Source organism: Anabrus simplex, chromosome 1, assembly GCF_040414725.1.
Source record: "Anabrus simplex isolate iqAnaSimp1 chromosome 1, ASM4041472v1, whole genome shotgun sequence".
Lineage (NCBI taxonomy): Eukaryota > Metazoa > Arthropoda > Insecta > Orthoptera > Tettigoniidae > Anabrus > Anabrus simplex.
The window spans coordinates 1319286189-1319307552 of NC_090265.1; the positions used below are offsets into that span (position 1 = coordinate 1319286189).

Consider the following 21364-nt stretch of genomic DNA (forward strand, 5'->3'; position numbering starts at 1 on the left):
AACGCTGAATTGTAGCTAATATTCTGGAAGTAAAACCCTGCAAATTTGAAGTCAATCTGTCCAATGGTTTCCGAAATATGATAATTTAAAGTTTGAAAGGAATTCTTGCCCCTTCACCACCTGATTTTGAGCGCTGCTCGCCAGACCCGTATAAACAGGTCACTGGATCAAGGCCATAACCAGTCCAGTCCAGTCCAGTCCAGTGCACAGTGTGTGCAGAGAGTATGTGTGTGTGCAGTAAGTGTGCCAAAAGGACAGTATGTTCCATCGCGATTCGCAAGGACATAGTCGTGGCCACACTCGAGCGCTGTTGAAATAGTATAACAATGTTGTTCGTAAAGTTTCTGCCGCGCTGCGACAACGGAAATATTCTAGACATTTTTCCGACTGAATTGTCATAATATAATACTTGTAATTTTATTAACCGAGTGAAGTTATAATTGGAAGTGAGAATTGAAGTGTCCAATATTTTACTGACCAGTATACGACATCGTGAAGTTTACCAATTTCATGTAATTCTGAACTGTGATAATATTTTAAGTCATTGCGTGTGGTGAACTGAAACCCTAATTTAAGACCATTTCAATCAATCTAAGACGTATTTCTCTTACGATAATATAACAGTGAACTGTATGAGATATTATATCACTCAACATTCGTCCCATAACAGGGCTAGAACTAACTAAGGTATTTTCTTGTGCACTTTCTCGATTTTCGATTGCCACTGTGAGAAACCCAGTGAACATTAAGGACTTTTTACAATAATATTAAGTAGTACAGACTAGTGTGGTGTAAATCCAACCATAAAATCCCCTTAATCTGTGAATAATATTATTTTAGAGACTGTTATAAATAACATTTTTCGAGTGCTTGTGGACTGTGTTCATTACTTTACAGTCGAATCTCAGAGTTGTTCAATGTCCACTTCAACACCAAAAATGATCACAAAGTGTGTCAGACTATCCACGAAGACAGTCATCGAACCATTGATGAAATCAGTGCATTAGCGGGAATCAGTCTTGGAACATGTCACAAAATTCTAACAGAAGATTTACATATACAGCGTATTGCCATAAAGTTCATGCCCATATTCCTCAGCAATGACGAATAGCAACAAAGACTTGACATTTGCTCAGACCCCAAAAAGAATAATTTGCCAATGATTCCATCATGCACCTAAGGTTTATAACTTGAAGTTTGTTATGATCTCATTTAATAATTTGCCTTTAAATTGTAAGTAAGTTTTAATGTGTGTAATACTTCAGTTGGTAATGGAGGTCTAGTTTGGGTAATTTGGAGAATGCTTTCTCTTTTGTGTTGACCTGTCATACCTGTTGTTCTCAAAGGTTTGGAAGTAAGCTGTGTGTAAACGTGCTAAATAGAATCACTGTCCTGACTCAAGATGAAACTCACCAGACAAATCACCTACAGCAAAAAGTCATTTTACTGGGAAACCACTATAGAATGAGTACAAATATCACATAATAATGTTCTATTAGATTGGGAGTCTTGTAATTTTCACCTTGTAAATATTTCAATATTATTAAGTAGAAATAACCTGATGTAGGTTTAGTAGCTATGATTTTGTTAATTATTTCTCTCACTATTTTACCCTATTGAATTAGCCAACTTTGTAATTGTTAATATTCATGTCATTGTGATCAAATTATTTCCTGTCTTGAAGGACTTGTAATCATGTCTGGTATGAATTATATCACCCAAAATCATTATTATTCTGATATGCAGTGAAGTCGAATATTAATAATAATTTCACAATCATCAGCCCAATCATTTAAATTAATAGAATTGAATTAGATTTCGGTGTTACCTTTCTATAAGAATAACTAGGAGTGGGTTTGAGTAAGGCAATCATCACGGACATGTCTCCTCATCTTCAATGTTGTTAGCAGCTCATCTTAATTTAAAATTTTCCTTAGTCATTTCGACATGGATGCCAATAATAATAATAAATAATAATAATAATAATAATAATAATAATAATAATAATAATAATAATTGTTCCTGAGATACTGTGGAGCATAGAGGTGTAAGAAGGTGTGGAATGGGTAGACAGAGAACTGATCAAAGTATAATTTAAAACTCTAAAATTTGAAACTTTATTTCTTTCCCTTTTTTAAAAAAAACAATGAAACTTAGATGAAAAATACCAAAAATACCAAATATCAGTTGAATAGACAAAGGTAAGCTTGTAAGCTCTAGTGACAAGAATGATTTGACAACCCTAAAATAATCTGGTACATAACAAATTACAGAGTGAGTTCGAAGCTCCAAAGTTACAAATCCTCAAAAGTGCATCTTTGCTCCACACAATTACCTTTCTAGGAGACATTTCTCCAAAACATATTCCAATCTGGCCTCTCCAAGGCATAATCTCAATTTTACATTAGGTCAAATACAAACAGTTTTCACTGTCTTACTCACTTGACAGTCTAAGTTACATTTAAATAGGAAATTAAATAAGAATAGTTAACTTTAACAGAGGCAATAAGTGCCCATTCTACATGGCCTTAGTGAAAAAGAAAAGGTTAAAGTTATTGGCTGTAAATCCAAATGTTAGGAGGTAAGCACTTGCTCTCCTTTGAAATTCACTTGCAAATTCTTAAAACCCTAGGTGAGCTTATGGCCTGACATTACAGAGGCTAAGCCTATACTACAGAAGTGACTAGATGGAATGAAAATTTTAAATTACAAAAGGAAGAGATAAATTTTAAGGTTCACGAGATCAGTCACCTCAATACCAAGTTGAATGGGAATTAAAAGAGGTTTCACACTCTTTATTGCCTAAGTTAGAATAAGGTCTTAGAGTTGTTTGAAGGTTTACATTGAAATATTGAGTTTTACATTAAGAAAGAATTTTTGTAAACCTTCCCCTCAAGTTAGCTTTCTGAAACTATTACATGATTAAAAGATGTCTGCCATTACATTGAGCTGGTGGACCTTTTGGAGATGGGCAAGGCTTGCTCCCTGCCTCCTCTGCTAACACACTTTAAACCTCTTGACTGGAGCGATCGAAAAGACAACATAACCCAAACAATCAGAACTATACAGGTAGATAGATGGTGAGGACCTGCCACGAGTGACAAGATTCAAGTATCTTGGCTCCACGATCGCTGATGATGACCGACTTGTTGAAAAGGTCAATGCAAGGATATCCACAAGTGGATGAAATGGCAAACAACAACCATCACTTGCAACCGGAGGATGAGTGATAATTTGAAATCAAAAATCTATCATACTGTCATCTGACCTGTTGCACTGTATGGTTGCGGATGTCAGCAAACTACGACTGAGAGAAAGCATTGACTGGGCATCATGGAGACTAAGGTACTGAAGTGGACAGCTGGTATCACTAAACTGGATCGCATCTCCAATGAATCCATCAGGGAGAGATTTGGCATTGCACTGAATCAAGACAAAATGTGCAAGAGTCGTCTGCAATGGTTTGGACATGTATTAAGGACAGGGCCGACACTATCACGAAGACGGGTTACATGTTAAAAGCAAACACACTATAGAGAATATGTGCCACTTTGCGAGATATCGCAAGACATTGATTGCCAGTGCACCTAGCGGGACGGCCTTGAAACTGAGTGTAGTAGTACACTTTACACTATGAATTATGCTGAAAGCATCAGGTTCCGAGTAGTCTTTAATTAATAAGTGGTTAAGTGGTTAGAGGAGTTTCCGCATTTCACATCGGATGATAAAATTATATTCTGTCACATTTGCAGCAAAGAGGTGAATGAAACTTGTTTTATATTCTCCCAATTAATTATTATGAAGTTCACGTAATAAACATGATTTTTTTAATTTATGCCTATTAAAATACGTAAAATTGAAACTGCATAAAAACATTTTAGAACCTATTTGAGAGTTTATTTTAGGCAGCACCTAAAATCCGAGATCCAGTAATTACTATTGCATATTTCTGTGGTAGTTGGAAGTGAAGCATGTTGTCCGAATATGAAGAGAAATGTGTTGGAACAAACACAAACACCCAGTCCCCAAGCCAGAAGAATTAATCAGACCTGATTAATATTTCCGATCCAGCCAGGAATCTAATCCGGACCTTCTGAACCGAAGGCTTGAAACGCTGGCCATTTAGCCAAGGATTCGGACAAAACAAAATCATTATTTCATTTCATTATTTCTATCAGTATTAACATTCAACTTTCGCAGTAGAACAAAGCAAAAATTATTATTTAGTTTTATTATTTTATCAATTTTATCATGCTACTTTTGTAGTTTCAGTCATGCCGCCTGATGTTTAAGGTCATGCTGCCAGGTACACCACTGTCAACATGTCTCAATTTCTTACGGAAGAATACGGAAGTGTCCATTATTGTCTATGGTGTATTTGTTATAAGTCATCGGTAGGAAACCAAAAGGATGACCAAAACAGTGATGGGCAAATACCCTTCACAAGGATCTGAAGAGCATCAGTTTCCATCCTGACATTGCCCAGGACAGAAATAAATGGAGACAATGAATCAATGTAGTGGACCCCGCCACCAGAAGGGACATAATGTAAAATGGAAGATAAAGGTTTCCACCTATTCAATACTATTTATTGTAACCTAAAAAAAGTTACATATGTTTGATGAAACTAGTTTTGGTCTTTCTAGAGACCATCATCAGTCAAAATCATTAAAGTTAAGACAAGACATGTATTATAGATAGATAGAATTTATGAAGCAAGGTGTGTTGGTGATATTCGGTGCAAGACAAGTAAAAATTTGAATGTTAAACACTCATCACGATCACACGTCTTGTGTAAGTTCTCAAAGTTTTCTTGTAAGTTGAAGAATGCACTCCACAAAAGACCAGGTAAAATGCTTAAAATACTAGCACTCTAAGAATCTTCTTGAATTCACTTCAGCTGAAGTGTGAACAGAATAATGTTGATGGGAAATTGTTGAGATGTTCATTTGTTTGCAATGTGGATCATTTGAAAGAGCAAAAGCAAAGAAATAGAGCTGAGTTGTAGATGGGAGGAGGAAGAGAAGGGAGGTAGAGTATAGCCTAAGGTAGGGCTGAGGGATGTGGAATGGTAGGTGATTGCTGGAGGGAATTTGGAGAAAAATAAAAAAGGTGGTTTACTGTAGAATACCAGTACTTAATTTCTTTTTATTGAAAATAGGAATTAATAGATCAAATAAAGGGTTTGGTTTTTCTGATATCTCATTAAGTTTGAAATTGATATTAAAGAATTGATCCAGGTGGATAAAACAATTTTCAGCCATTTTTAAGGTTTTTTAGATCTTGATCAATATTTGTGAAATAGAAAATCTATGATATTTACGTGAATTTATATGTTCTAAGTACCTCGTGTCTAAGTTTCTACCTGTTTGGCCGATACTACATTTAAGCATATAAAACACCTGATCTATAAAATTTATTATTGTTAATAATTGAGTTTGTGTTGTGTAGAATTGATGCATTATTATTGACTGTTTTAAAACATATTTTTATATCTTTATTTTTTGAAAATGTTAGAAATCTGTTGTATCTGTGAAAGTGGAGAATAAGGTTTTGGTAGTTTTTTCTTCTTGGGTAAGGGCAGTGGAAAGTCATTGTCTGACTTTATTTATTATTCCTTCAATGAAATGTTTATTATATCCATTGGCCTTGGCTATGTTTCTGATAGTGTTTAATGCATGTATAAATTTTTTTTTTTAAACATTGGGATATTGAATGCACAATGAATCATGCTGTAGTATGCAGCACGTTTGTGGACTTGTGGATGTAAAGAGTCTTGATGAATGGTGTTTATGATTTATGTAGGTTTTCTATAAATTTTTTAGCTAAGGGAATTACGATGTCTTGAGATTGTTTAAAGAATTGATTTTATATTCAGTTTCTTATTCTAGAGTGAATTCTATATACTGTATATACACTGACTGACAGAGCAAATGCAACACCAAGAAGGAGTGGTCAGAACTTTATGCCAATTGCAGGGTAGACTGACGTCACTGAGGTATGCTCATGATGTGAAATGCGCCGCTGTGCTGCGCACGTAGCGAACGATAAATGGGACACGGCGTTGGCGAATGGCCCACTCTGTACCGTGATTTCTCAGCCAACAGTCATTGTAGAACGTGTTGTCGTGTGCCACAGGACACGTGTATAGCTAAGAATGCCAGGCCGCCATCAACGGAGGCATTTCCAGCAGACAGACGACTTTACGAGAGGTATGGTGATCGGGCTGAGAAGGGCAGGTTGGTCGCTTCGTCAAATCGCAGCCGATACCCATAGGGATGTGTCCACGGTGCAGCGCCTGTGGCGAAGATGGTTGGCGCAGGGACATGTGGCACGTGCGAGGGGTCCAGGCGCAGCCCGAGTGATGTCAGCACGCGAGGATTGGCGCATCCGCCGCCAAGCGGTGGCAGCCCCGCACGCCACATCAACCGCCATTCTTCAGCGTGTGCAAGACACCCTGGCTGTTCCAATATCGACCAGAACAATTTCCCGTCGATTGGTTGAAGGAGGCCTGCACTCTCGCGTCCGCTCAGAAGACTACCATTGACTCCACAGCATAGACGTGCACGCCTGGCATGGTGCCGGGCTAGAGCGACTTGGATGAGGGAATGGCGGAACGTCGTGTTCTCCGATGAGTCACGCTTCTGTTCTGTCAGTGATAGTCACCGCAGACGAGTGTGGCGTCGGCGTGGAGAAAGGTCAAATCCGGCAGTAACTGTGGAGCGCCCTACTGCTAGACAACGCGGCATCATGGTTTGGGGCACTATTGCGTATGATTCCACGTCACCTCTAGTGCGTATTCAAGGCACATTAAATGCCCACCGCTACGTGCAGCATGTGCTGCGGCCGGTGGCACTCCCGTACCTTCAGGGGCTGCCCAATGCTCTGTTTCAGCAGGATAATGCCCGCCCACACACTGCTCGCATCTCCCAACAGGCTCTACGAGGTGTACAGATGCTTCCGTGGCCAGCGTACTCTCCGGATCTCTCACCAATCGAACACGTGTGGGATCTCATTGGACGCCGTTTGCAAACTCTGCCCCAGCCTCGTACAGACGACCAACTGTGGCAAATGGTTGACAGAGAATGGAGAACCATCCCTCAGGACACCATCCGCACTCTTATTGACTCTGTACCTCGACGTGTTTCTGCGTGCCTCGCCGCTCGCTGTGGTCCTACATCCTACTGAGTCGATGCCGTGCGCATTGTGTAACCTGCATATCGGTTTGAAATAAACATCAATTATTCGTCCGTGCCGTCTCTATTTTTTCCCCAACTTTCATCCCTTTCGAACCACTCCTCCTTGATGTTGCATTGTCACTGTCAGTCAGTGTATAAATGCCATTGTATGTATGTAAGTGTGTATGTATTACATCTTCTCCTAAACCACTGCAGCGATTTCAACCAAACTTTGTACACTTATGACAGTGTCAGGAGACAAACCGCATGGGGGTATGACACCCCAAGTACCCTTAGGGGTGAGGGGGGTGATATATAAAAATATTCAAAAAATAGTATCAAATCTCTACTTTTTGGGGTCGCTGAGATTATTAGTGACACTCTGGATTTTTTAAAATTCCAAGGTCTGCCCCCTTTGGGGTAGGGGCGAGGGGGGAGTAATATATCAAAATTATCATAAACAGTGTTGAAGCCATACTTTTTGGGGTTGCTGAGATGAATAGTGACACTCCGGATGTTTTAAAAGTCCAAGTTCAGCCCTTTCTGGGTGGGGGGCGAGGGGGGAGTGACATATAAAAATAACTGAAAATAGTGTCGAAACCATACTTTTCTGGGTCGCTGAGATGAATAATGACACTTTGGATTTTTTAAAAATCCAAGTTCATCTCCCTTTCGGGTGGGGACCGAGGGGGGAGTAACATATAAAAATAATCGGAAATAGGGTCAAATCCATACTTTTTGAGGTCACTGAGACAAATGCTGACACTCCAGATTTTTTTAAAATCCAAATTTAGCCCCTTTGGGGTGGAAGTCGAGGAGGTGTAATGTACAAATAATCAAAAATAAAATAAAAATGTCATAAACAGTGTCAAATCCATACTTTACAGTGTCACTGAGATGAACAGTGACACTCCAGATTTTTTAAAAGTCCAAGTTAAGCTCCCTTTTGTGAGGGGGGCGAGGGGGAGTGACATATAAAATTGAGACCTGTGTAGAATCTCAATGATGTGGAAAGTTGTTGTAGAATATTTTATTTGTAAACCTTTTTTAAGGAATATTCACTGTATGATGTGGAATGTTGTGGTAGAATATTTTATTCATATTCCATTTAGCTACCTAACCTGTATGGTGTAAAATATTATTGTAGTATATTTTATTTGTACTCCCTTTATCCACTTAAGTAACTACTAGATTGTAAATTATTGCTCTGTAATAGCTGGAACAGTCCAGAAAGGTTGTGACGCGAACTTTCCCTATCGGTTGTCGATTCTAGAAATATGTCCTTATTAATTCTGGAAGGTGGAAAGTTCGTGATTAGTGTCTGTTTATGTTCTGGAACTTAGTCAAAACATCGCGACTGGGTAAAGAGTTATGATTGGTGGATATGGGTGGCAATAGGCAAGCTCCTGTGCTCTGATTGGTCACTCGGTAATCGCACCAAGGCCAGACTTCCCTTTTTAAGTGAGGGAGGCAAGATTTCATGGTCTTTGGTTCTCTCATCAGTCCAGCCATTTTGACGCACGTCGGCGTATCCTTGCTCCCAGGAAGTGCTACCTTGGGGTAAGCACGGTTGATTTCAGTCCCGTTTTAGTTTACATTTAATGTTCGCTGGTGTTATCACATAGGAGTTTGCCCTACTCGCCACTCTATTCCTCAGATGCTTTAGAAAGCACATTTTCTTTCATTCTAAATTGTATTTGTAACTTGTGTTCCTTCTTACCTTCAGAATCGTATTGTAGAACTTGGATTATGCTGAGATATATTTGGTTAACCTCTTGGCCTAATAGCAAGGCTCTTGTCAAACAACCTCTAATCTTGTATTCGTAAATTGTGTATCTGGATTGTGTGGATAGCTGAATTTGTTAGGAAGTTACCTTGTAATGTTTGTTTCAGAAAATAATAATTTGAAAACAAGAGATCGCCGTTGATTTTTCTGGAAACCCGAAATTTTCGCATCTCTATGGCCTTTGGTAGGTTTCCCAGCCCCCATTCTACGTTTATAGTCATCACGTTGTCCAACCTGGTTTATTTGTGTGCTCATCTGATGTTTATTGTGTGTCAAGGTTTCAAGGTGCGGTGTAAGTTGATTTATTTTCCTCCCTTTTAACTGTGTATCGTCTAACCACCGAAAACCGGTTACAAACATAATCGAAAATAGTGTCGAAATCATACTTTTCCAGGTCACTAAAATGAATAGTGATGCTTAGGACTTTTTAAAAAAATTCATGTTCAGCCCCCTTTCCGGTGGGGGTGACATAAAAATAATCCAAAATAGTGTCAAATCCATACTTTTTGGGGTCGCTGAGATGAATAGTGACACTCCAGAATTTTTAAAGATTCCAAGTTCAGACCCTTTGGGGTGGGGGCGAGCGGGTGTGAAATATAAAAATAATCAAAAACAGTGTCGAATCCATAAGTTTTCAGGGTCACTGAGAAGAATATTGACAATCTGGATATTTTAAATGTCTAAGTTCAGCCACCTTTGGGATGGGGGCGAGGGGGGAATGAGATATAAAATTGAAAATGAGTTCAAATCCATACTTTTCGGGGATACTGACATGAATAGTGAAAATCTAGAATGTTTTAAGTCCAAGTTCAGCCCCCTTAGGGGTGGGTGGTGAGGGGGATATAGGGGACGAGGGGGCAGTGAAATATAAAAATAATCAAAAATAGCATTGAATTCTCAGTGTTTAGGATCATTGATAGGAATATTGACAATCCGGATTTTTTTAAAGTCCAACTTCAGCCACCTTTGGGACGGGCGGCAAGGGAGGTATGTGATATAAAAATAATCGAAAATGGGGTTGAAGCCATACTTTTCGGGGTCGCTGAGATGAATAATGACAATCTGGTTTTTTGAAGTCCAAGTTCAGCCTCTTTTGGGGTGGGGGGTGCTGGTGGGAGTGAGATATAGAAATGATCAAAAATAGTGTTGAATCCATACTTTTTGGAGTCGCTGAGATGAATAGTGATAATCTGGATTTTTTTGAAGTCAAGTTCATCCACCTTTGTGAGGGGGGGGGGGGGGGGAGCGAGGGGGGAATCAGGTACAAAAATAATTGAAATTAGCACCGTATCCACACTTTTCGGGTTCGCTGGGATGAATAGTGCCACTTCGGAATTCTTTAAAGTCCAAGTTTATCTGCCTTTAGGGTGGGGGGCGTCACGGTGAGAGAGATATAAAATAATAAAAAATAGTGTCAAATTCATAGTGTTTGAAGTCGCTGACGTGAAGGTTAAATTCCGGATTTTTTTTAAAGTCCAAGTTTGACTCCCTTTTGGGTTGGGGGATGAGGTTGCAGTGAGATATAGAAATAATTGAAAATAGTGTCGAATCCATAGTTTTGGGGGTCACTGAGATGAATAGTGACACTGCGGATTTTTTAAAAGTCCAACTTCAGCCCCCCTTTGGGGTGGGGCCAATGTAGGTATGAGATATAAAAATAATTGAAAATAGTTTCGAATCCACAGTTTCCGGGGTCGCTGAGATGAATGGTGACATTGTGGATTTTTTAAAGTCCATGTTCAGGCCCCTTTGGGATGGGGGTGAGGGAGGAGTGAGATATAAAAATAATAAAAAATAGTCTCAAATCCATAGTTTTTGGTGTCGGTGAGATGAATTTTTTACACCTTAGGATGGGGGGAGTGGGTGAGATAAAAATAAAAATTTTTTCAAATCCACAGGTTTCGGGATTGCTGGGGTAAATAGAACACTCTGAAGTTTTTAAAGTCCAAGTTCAGCCCTCTTTGGTGTAGGGGCGAAGGGGAGTGAGACATAAACATAATAAAAAATAGTGTCGATGAAATGTTTTTGGGGTCGCTGAGATGAATAGTGATACTCCGGATTTTTTTAAGTCCAAGAGGAGAGAAAGGGTGAAAAAATAAAATGCCCAAAATAACCAAGATTATGAATGTATGTGTATTCCATTGTACCTGTCAACCAAAATTGATAAAAATATGACTTACTATGTGGAAAAAGTACTGTGGGAATAAGAGACCCATGGACCCCTGAGGTACGGGTGAAATGTAAACATAATCAAAAACGACCGATATTTGTGTCAAATCCATTGTTTTTGGGGTCGCTGAGATGAACTGTGACACCCTCGATGCCATTTAAAACAAAGTTTATCTCCAATCGACAGGGGGATGAGAACGGGTGAAGAAATGTCCTAAACAACTGAAATTACAGATGTATGTATGTTTCTTCCAGCACAACCCCCATACAAAATTGGTACACATATAACATACTAGCTGAAAAACATACTTTTGGGGTAAAACACCCCTAGCGCTCCTCGGGGTGCAGGTGAAGTATAAGAATAAACGAAAATGACTTATATAATTGTGAAATACATTGTTTTGTGAGGTCGCTGAGTTGAACTGTGACACTCTGGATGGTTAAGTCACTTCAGCTGCAATCAGTATGTAGGCGTAAAGGGGGTGAAAATGAATGTCAAAATATCCCAGATTATGGATGTGTGTGGGTATGTTCCAAAATAGCTCCCAATGAAACTTGGTACACATATGACTTACTATCTGGAAAAAATGACTATGGAGATAAAACATACCGCTGGAAGTGGGGAATGGGAGAGGATAACCTAACCTAACTCCATGACACTACAGCTCTGAAGGGCCTTGGCCCACCAAGCAACCACTGTTCAGCCCAAAGGCGCGCAGATTACGAGGTGTCATGTGGTCAGCACAATAAATCATCTCGGCCTTTATTCTTGGCTTTCTAGACCAGGGCCACAATTTCACCATCAGATAGCTCATCAATTGTAATCACGAAGGCTGAGTGGACCTCGAAACAGCCCTCAGATCCAGGTAAAAATCCCTGACCTGGCCGGGAATCTAACTCAGACCTCCGGGTAAGTGTCAGGCACGCTACCCTACACCGCGGGGCCTGCAATGGGAGGGGATGACATTTAAAAATAATGGGAAAACACATATATATTAATGTGGAATCCATTGTTTATGTGTCGCTGAGACTAATTGTGATGCTCTGGATACTGTTTAAGTCCACATTAAGCCTCCATTGAGACGGGAGGCTGAGAGGGGCTTAAAAGTGAATAGTCTAAAATGACCAAGATTACAGTTGAATCAACTGCTTTTGGGGTCACAAGGCTGATTGGTAACAGTCTCAAAGACAGGTGACCGAGCTCGATAGCTGCAGTCACTTAAGTGCGGCCAGTATCCAGTATTCGGGAGATAGTAGGTTCGAACCCCACTATCGGCAGCCCTGTAGATGGTTTTCCGTGGTTTCCCATTTTCACACCAGGCAAATGCTGGGGCTGTACCTTAATTAAGGCCACGGACACTTCCTTCCCACTCCTAGCCCTTTGCTGTCCCATCGTCGCCATAAGACCTATCTGTGTCGGTGTGACATAAAGTAACTAGCAAAAAAAAAAAAAACCAGGTGAAATCGTAAACATCATATCTGTAGCATGACTGGTAAATACACATAGTATTCTTTTTTTTTTTTTTAAAGGATCATATACTTTCCAGATAATATGAGCTTCCAAAAGGACAAAATTTTACTTGATAATTAAGTAATCTAAAACTTGAAATCAAACACATCTAAATAACCCTAAAACTCCATGATAGGTCATAAAATATCAATCAACATCTCAAAATGGAATTCTATAAATATTCACTTCATACTTAACTAACTGGTTATACAAATCTTCAAGTTAACTTTCAAAAACTATCCAAGCAACGCCAGGTACTACAGCTAGTTTGATATAAGGACCAAGTGTGTTTAAGTTTGAAAGGGTGATGGTAGTGTCACCTAAGTTCTCACCCATTATAACTATAGCATCATCTTCATATTTGGGCCAAAATTGAGTGTTCTTGAAAATATTACTGTTAAAATTTTGGTATGTTCTAAATTATCAAGGTAGATTTCAGCTAAAATTCCTGAGGCTGGTGATTTCATTGCTAGATCATTTTGTTGGTATATAGTGTTGTTAAAACTAAAATAATTATTATATAAAACAAATTTTAAAATAGAAGTAAATTGAAGAATTTCAAGTTTACTTAATTTACTGTATTTTGTCAGATTCTGTTTTATAATGGAATAAATTTCAGACATGTGGATCCTAGAATGACACCTGGTTGATAATAAAAATCTTTCATATGAGAGGACATCCAACACCCTGTGGAAAATTCTTGCCAATAATATTCAAGACATTAGATAAGTTTTGCTAAAAAAATTGTTTAATTATAAACTTACGTATACAGTCCTGGTTGTCATAGAATTCTGTCTTTGGTACCACCAAGTTTTCCTCCATGTAAAGCTCTTGTTCTTCCTGAAGAATTCTTGCATTGAAGAACTGTTGTAGTTTCTCATTTGCAAAATTAATGCAGAATTGTTCAAAACCATTCACAGTAAAGAATTCTGAAAAAAAAATAAACAGTAATATAAGCTAATGAAAATTTCAAAATACTGTAAGAACACACCTTAATCATTATTTATAAGAACTACTTTCCTAGCAATGACCTTAAATGACAATTTCTCTTGCAGATGTCAAAATGTAAGCTAAGAAAGCTGAAAATATGACTGTCCTCAGAACTTATCCCAAAATATTGAGTGCATTAACTGGTCCTACTTTAGTCAACCCATTCTGTTTTCTTTGTACTCATTTACATTATTTCAATTATTTCCATTAACATTTTGAAATTAAGATCCTCTTAAGTGCAGTTTAGAATTGTAGTGTACTGGTAATTATTTTATTAGACAGTATCTTACTTGCTTTAGGCCTAATCTTGTGTACATTCCTTTTAATATTCAGTACAGTAATTAATGACAGTTTTCATTTCTGTTAGCATGTAGTAGGATGATGATGATAATAATAATAATAATAATAATAATAATAATAATAATAATAATAATAATAATAATAATAATAATAATAATAATAATAATAATAATAATAATAATAATAATAATAATAATAATAATAATAATAATAATAATAATAATAATAATAATAATAATAATAATAATAATAATAATAATAATAATAATAATAATAATAATAATAATAATAATATGATGCCTCTGTAGTATTATAATGTAGTTAGTTTATTAGTTAGTATATTGCTTATTTTATAGTCATGTAAACCTTGCATAATAGCCTGGACAGTATTTATTTCTTTTGATTTCTGTTGTTCAAAGAATGGTTATTTTATTTTTGTTAATTTTTCATTTTTGTGTGAAGAAGAATGGCTTTGGAATGTACGTGTAGGGACTGTGGGTGTGAGTGGGCATTAAAGAGTTGAGGGAAGAGTTGGAGAGTTTGAGGGAGATAATGAGGGTTTTTCACAGAGGACAGGAATGAAGGTAGGTCTCCTTCAAATAATATACAGGTATACAAGAGGGAGGGGACAGAAACAGGCAAGATGTAGTAAACAGGTGGGCTAATGTTTTAAAGGGAAGGAAATTGAGGGCCAAGAAGTCTCAGAATTTAGAACAGGTATCAGAGAGAAATTGATATGAATCACTGCAGTAGAACAGTGGAAGGAAGATGAGGAACAGTATGGAGTTGCAGGAAAGAGCAGAGGTAGAAGGTAAGGAAAAGGTAGGAAAGGGAAATATGGAGGATGAAAAAGGAGGTGGAGCAGGGTCATGAAATGGAAGAAAGGGAGGAAGAATTAGGTTTTGCAGCCATCAGGAAAGATAGGGGCAACCAGCAGGAGATAGGATGAAATGAGGTGGGTGGGTTGAAGCTCTGGTTATGGGGACTCCATTCTTAGGTATGCAGGGAAGATGTGTGGAGGAAAGGTACCAAGGGTAGAGTGTTATCCAGGAATTAGGTTGAGTCAGATGTTGGGGAAAGTAGAAAGGAAGGAGGAGGAGGGTATGGAAAAGGTGGAAGTTTTCTCATTGGTGTCAACAAAGTAAAGCAAGCAGGAATAGGTACCAACATACAGGGCTTTATTTTTAACATTTGACTGATGCATTCACCCCTCTGCCACCAAGCATGTGTGCAATGTGCAATCTCGGCCTGCTTGCTTCAAATACTGTGTATATTATTAGTGATGGGCAAACAATACCCGTGTTCGAGCAGGTTTGAGCCTGTTCGAAGCAAGCTCGAGCAGTCACATGACTGAAGGTGGAGTCTGACTCGGGCTACAGTGCGAACATGCAGATAAGTATAACATCATATGAAGTGAAGCACCACTCATGCAGGTGTGTGTATGATATTGATAACGAAGGTGCGTGCTGTCATATATTACTACATTCAGCCATTGATGTATATCTTGTGGGAAATAAAGACTGCTCATTAAATTAGAAGTTTTAGATTATGATAATAAGCTATAAAAAGGACAAAGCATGTATCCGTAATATTTCTCGTGTATTAACGGAAGTATTTCCTCCCGAGGTAGTACTTGTGTATCTTGTAACAACTGTAAGTTTGACGCAACATTATGAGTACGGTAATATTATTCTTACATTGTTATGCTTTGGGCAGCTAAGGAGCTGTGTAGCACGGCAGGTGAGGTGCTCTTTCTGTCCTAAATGTTGCGGGGATTGAATCCCCTCCTTGGGAAATAATTATACTTTTTGCTCATACAGGAGAATTTGAAGGATTAATATCTGATCAATCGTGTACACAAACAGATATATAAATATTATTACGCAGTAATGTTAACTATCTGATAGTGTGAAATATATCAAAATCAAAAGTATCCCTTCCGTGACTCGGGATTTTAAGCTAAAACCTTACCAAATTTCAGGTTAATCGGTCCAGCAGTAGTCAAGCCTGTCCAGAACAAACAAAACAGACACCATCTCATGTTTAGTAGTAGTATAGATGATCCTCATGAACTAATGACAAATGTGTCAACAACTGAAGAGGAAATACCATAAATTTGTAGTCTTATAACCATTCAAATATGTAACTATTTCGATACTTGTAATATTAAGAATATACTTTGTTTTACATTTTCTATATTTATATGGCCCAAGCAACACATTTTAGTAGACAATTCGTTTATTCTGATGGAGGCATTTGTAATGAATCATCGCACAAATACTACTTCTGACTGTCTCCAATATACAGATACTGATTGAAATGATACTATATACAAAAGACATGGAATTAACAGTAAACAGAGGACAAACTGGTACTGTGCAGCATAATACTCTTAAACATTCTTTTCAAATTCCCTGGGTGTTAGTAAGAGCAAGCTGGTAGGTTACGCATGCACAAAAGCTCGAGCAAAGCTTATCTTGATCTTATTCGAACTCTGACGTCATCTATTCAAGCAACTCGAACCAGGCTCAAGCACATCACTATACATACATAAATACATCCATACATACATCCACACATCCATCCATCCATCCATCCATCCATCCATCCATCCATCCATCCATCCATCCATCCATCCATCCATACATACATACATACATTACCGGTAATGACCTGTACATTCGTATTTTTTGATAGTTAATTGCATTTAATCATCATGCGTAACATTCCGAGCAAGCCTGGTTTGTTTACATTCGGTGGAACGAGCGAGCGAGTCGAGGACAGCTGTGTGTGTGACGTAGCTTCACGAACATTCGATTAAGAAAGTTTTAAAACTCCTCTAATAATTATGGTAGCGACTTGAACGACATGTCATTTTGAAGGGAATCACATAAACGTCGCAAAGCATGAATCTCAAGTAAATCCGTCGAGGGATTTATGAGATAACCAGCTTCAGGGGATCACGCTATATGATGACGTAGAAGCCCCCAAACTGAATATAAGGAGGGCTCACTTTAGCCTGATCAGTCAGTCACAGCTGAGTATTCAGCCTGGCTCTACACGCTGCTGTAGTCGTCAGAAGCTATCTTCGAGTAGTGACAGTCTTCATGTGGAACTTAAACCATCACGGCCATATGGGACTTATCAATTGTGCACGCGTGAACTCTAAAATTATTCAAAGTCTTTCTGAACATGGACTTGTAATATCTGTGAGTGTTAAGGAACAACTTATTCTAAGTCTTTATATTTTTATCAGTGATGAACTCTAAAATTATTCAAAGTCTTTATGAACATGGACTTGTAATATTTGCGAGTGTTAAGGAACAAATTATTCTAAGTCTTTATAAACAGTGACTTGCAATTTTTGCCAGTGATGAACTCTAAAATCATTCAAAGTCTTTATGGACATTGACTTGTGATTTTCGCCAGTGATTATTCAAAGTCTTTACAGACATTGACTTGTAATTTTTGCCAGTGATGAACTCTAAAATTATTCAAAGTCTTTGTGGACATTGACGTGTAACTTTTGCCAGTGATGAACTCTAAAATCATTCAAAGTCTTTATGGACATTGACTTGTGATTTTCACCAGTGATTATTCAAAGTCTTTACAGACATTGACTTGTAATTTTCGCCAGTGATGAACTCTAGATTTATTCAAAGTCTTCGTGGACATTGACTTGCAATCTCTGCCAGTGATAAACTCTAAAATTATTCAAAGTCTTTATGAACATGGACTTGTCATTTTCGCGAGTGTTAAGGAACGAATTTTTTTAAGTCTTTATGAACAGTGACTTGTAATTTCGCCAGTGGTGAGAAACCAATTATTTAAGGTCTTTATAAACTTTGACTTGTAAATTCTGCGAGTGACGAAGAACACATTTTTGAAGTCTTTGTGGACATTGAGTCTATCAGCCACATTGGACTTAGGTGATGAGTGATTACCTGCGACATCGTCAGAGACCATCAAAGATCATCCAGAACATCTGAAGTTCGAGAGTTACTCATAATTAGAATTACAGAAAGGTTCAACCTTTTCAATACAAAATGTGTTGTACAGGTGTTCACAACATATTATTTATTATATTATTAGTACCAGTTTCGACGCTGATGATGACGCATTAAGCGTCGAAACCGCTACTAATAATATAATAAATAATATGTTGTGAACACCTGTACAACACATTTTGTATTGAAAAGGTTGAACCTTCCTGTAATTCTAATTGTGAATCTCAGTTCAATACGGGAAAATGAAGTTTTTAACTTATACTTACTCATACACGACCAACCTGGGTGTTCCGGCCTCATCTTAACGGAGTATTTGGCATCTTCCGGAACGTGTTCCAGCCTGTTCAGCCCGGTGAGCTGGAGACCCGGACCATTAAAAGGACGATGTTGAAGACAACCCCTATCTACAATGAGGTGATGTGCAATTTGATATGCATTTCATAAATAAACTCTTATTCAATCTGATTAAAATTTTTCTTGTAGATAGGACCCTGCCTCCTGTACCAAGCCCTAGCTAGTGTCCATCCAGTTTCGCCCTGAGAACTATTTCATGCTTACGTTAAAATTAAAATCTTAAAGTCAGGCTCTTTTACTGGTACAGAGAGGAGGGTAATATACGTGGCACCCTACATGTTGGGGCACGATAGCTAGGTTGACAGTGCTAGCAATTAATAGACGATCACAACACCCTGGACATGGTGTTTTGTACTTGCAAAGTGAAACTTATGCCCTGGACATGGCAAATAATTTGTGTTTTATGTGTTCTTGTCATATGGTTGATTTCTATGGGCTGATATATGCGGAACTGAGTGCTTTTGAACTTTTAAAGCCACTGATATTTCAATTTATGATTGAAAATTTCTAAGTGTCACATTTTGAGGTATTAAAATCACCATAAATATGGATAATATACTCGCAGCAACTGAAGCCCTTAGGCTTAATATGAATGTTAACACCAATTTAGAGACTAGGCTTACTGCAACATGTGCTAACTTAGAGCGACGCCTCGCCGAAACTAATAGTAATCTTTCTAGCATAGCTGAGGCTAATGTTAATTTAGAGCAACGTCTCGCTGAAAATAACAGCAATCTTTCTAGCTTAGCTGAGACTAATGTTCAAACTAATGCTAATCTTGCCAATGTAGACCAACATTTGAATAACTTAGCCCAGGCAAATGTCGAAGCAAATGCCGAAGCTAAAGCTAATTATAGCAACTTAAATAAGCGTTTAAGTAAATTAACAGAATCAAATGCCAACCTGGATAGGCGATTAACTGAAGCTGTTGCCAGGTTAGATAAGCGCTTTACTGAAATGAATGCGAACTTAGAATCTCGTTTTGATCAAGCAAGTGTTAAGATAGAAGAAAGATTCTCTGAGTCCAATTAAGAAAATTGATGACCGATTCACAGAAATTAATTCTCAGCTTACTCGTAACGTTGAGGAGATGAGAAAAACGGTTAAAGACCAAGTCATAGAAATCGTTAAGGAGGATTTGAAGAAGGTTCTTCCTTCAGTCCAACAGCTTTCGCAGGACATTGAGGATTTCAAGGCCGAATTTCAGGAGTCACATGGTCAGCTCTCGCAAATGCAGGCTAAAATTGTTTCTGTCCAGGATACTCTTAGGGACATGGTTAAGAATGACATTTCCAGAGTTGGAAACGAAGTTGCTTTATTAAAAGCTAAGCAGGGCGAGTTTGACAAACGTTCACTCAGCAAGCCGATAATACGACCACTCAAATTAGTCGTATTTGCAAAGATGTTGGTGAACTTAAAACTGAATTAAAGAATTATGTCAAACAAGTTGAAGGAATAGTCCAACTCCAGTTGGGGGATGTCAAGAATAATCTTGAACAACTAGTCACTAAAGCTGTTAATCTTGAATCTCGAGATACGTCCAGACCTACTCATAGTTCAATAGAGGGTGTCGGAGAAACATCATACCAGACGACTATCGTTAAAATCAAAGAGTAAAAACCTCCTAAATTCTCCGGTAAAGAAGATTATATGGCTAAAGAGTTTCTGATCAATGTAGCGGAATATTTTCAAGAGCACAAGATTAGTGAAGATAGAAAGCTAAGAACAGTTGCCCGATTATTAGAAGGCAAGGCTCTTTCCTGGTTCTCCGTATTCAAATCTAATTTCAAGACATACTCTGACTTTGAGAAGGCTTTAATTGAATGTTTTTGGAATGCAGAAACTTAACACCTTATCAAACTTCAACTATATTCGAGAAGGTATAACACCTCCATTAACACCTCTCGATACGCAGATTTTTTATTATCTCAGTTGAAGAAGATGCAGTACTTAGACCCTCCTTTGCCTGAGAAGGAACTCATACAGGTCATTACATTACAGTATCCTTCTCACGTTCAAGAGATCTTAATAGCAGTGAACATTAAGAACATGGATCAATTACATGCCATATTACGACGTCTTGACACTGCTCATGCGCAGGGTACTTTGAAACCGAGCAAGAGTAAGGACGTAGCCGCCCATCCAGTTCAGGTTAATACTTCTGAACAACCGTGACAAGGTCCTGAACGAGCAGATAGAAGGGAAGAGAGAGATACGCAATCTTCACCTCCGCGGTATAGAGGGTTTAGGAGATGCCCATACCATGGCCAGACACCGTACCAAACCAAACCTACCTGGTTAAAACAAGAGAGAAAGCAAGGAGAGCGTAGAGACTCAAACAATTCTGACTTGCACCAACGATGGAAGGAAACTCAGGAATACCTCCATCAGAAGAAATAAGAGGGTCATCAACCTGGAGTGACTTCTCTTGAATACCAAGAATACCGTAAAAGAAACAACACCTTTGGTCAAAATCCAGAGCCCACAGGTGCTGTTGCAAAAAAAAAAAAAAAACTTTTTTCGGAAATAAGATTGCCTGAAAATGAGCAGGTAGGGTCATTCCATGTAGATATAATAAATTATTGGCACATCGATGATGACTTAGTATTTGAAAACGAATTACCCATTCGTCAACATGTCCAACGAAGTTTACCGATAATCAGTATTACCATTGGGGAATTTCAAGTAGTGGACTCGGGAGTACAAGTTTCCCTAATCTCTGACAAATTGATAACATTAATCAAGGATAGATATAACATTCTCATTTTGCCGGTAGCACAAGTTAAGATCAAGGGCATTATTCCTGACAAGAATATCAAATGTAAGCAGCAAGTCTTCCTTGAGTTTGCTATCAATGAAGAAGTGTGTGAGCATGTCTTTCTGATAGTCTTGCCTATGAAATTTAACCTTATCTTGGGTTCAGACTTTCTGTCTAAATATAAGGCTACCATTGACTACTCTGCCAACACTATTCACCTATGTAGGATTGGATCTGTAGAGTTACAGCTGGTAGACGGTGAAGATCTTAGACTTCAAGGGATTGATTTACCCCGTACTCAAGTCGATGGTG

General features: G+C 38.2%; 1 protein-coding gene across 1 annotated transcript in view; it reads right to left on the reverse strand.

The window, feature by feature from the left end:
* LOC136858300 (unconventional myosin-VI) overlaps positions 1 to 21364 on the reverse strand; it is a 384418-nt gene that overhangs the window by 207650 nt on the left and 155404 nt on the right. The window contains exon 10 of the mRNA XM_067137739.2: positions 13408 to 13572. Coding sequence (XP_066993840.2) covers positions 13408 to 13572 — 165 coding nt within the window. The remainder of the gene's footprint in view (positions 1 to 13407; positions 13573 to 21364) is intronic.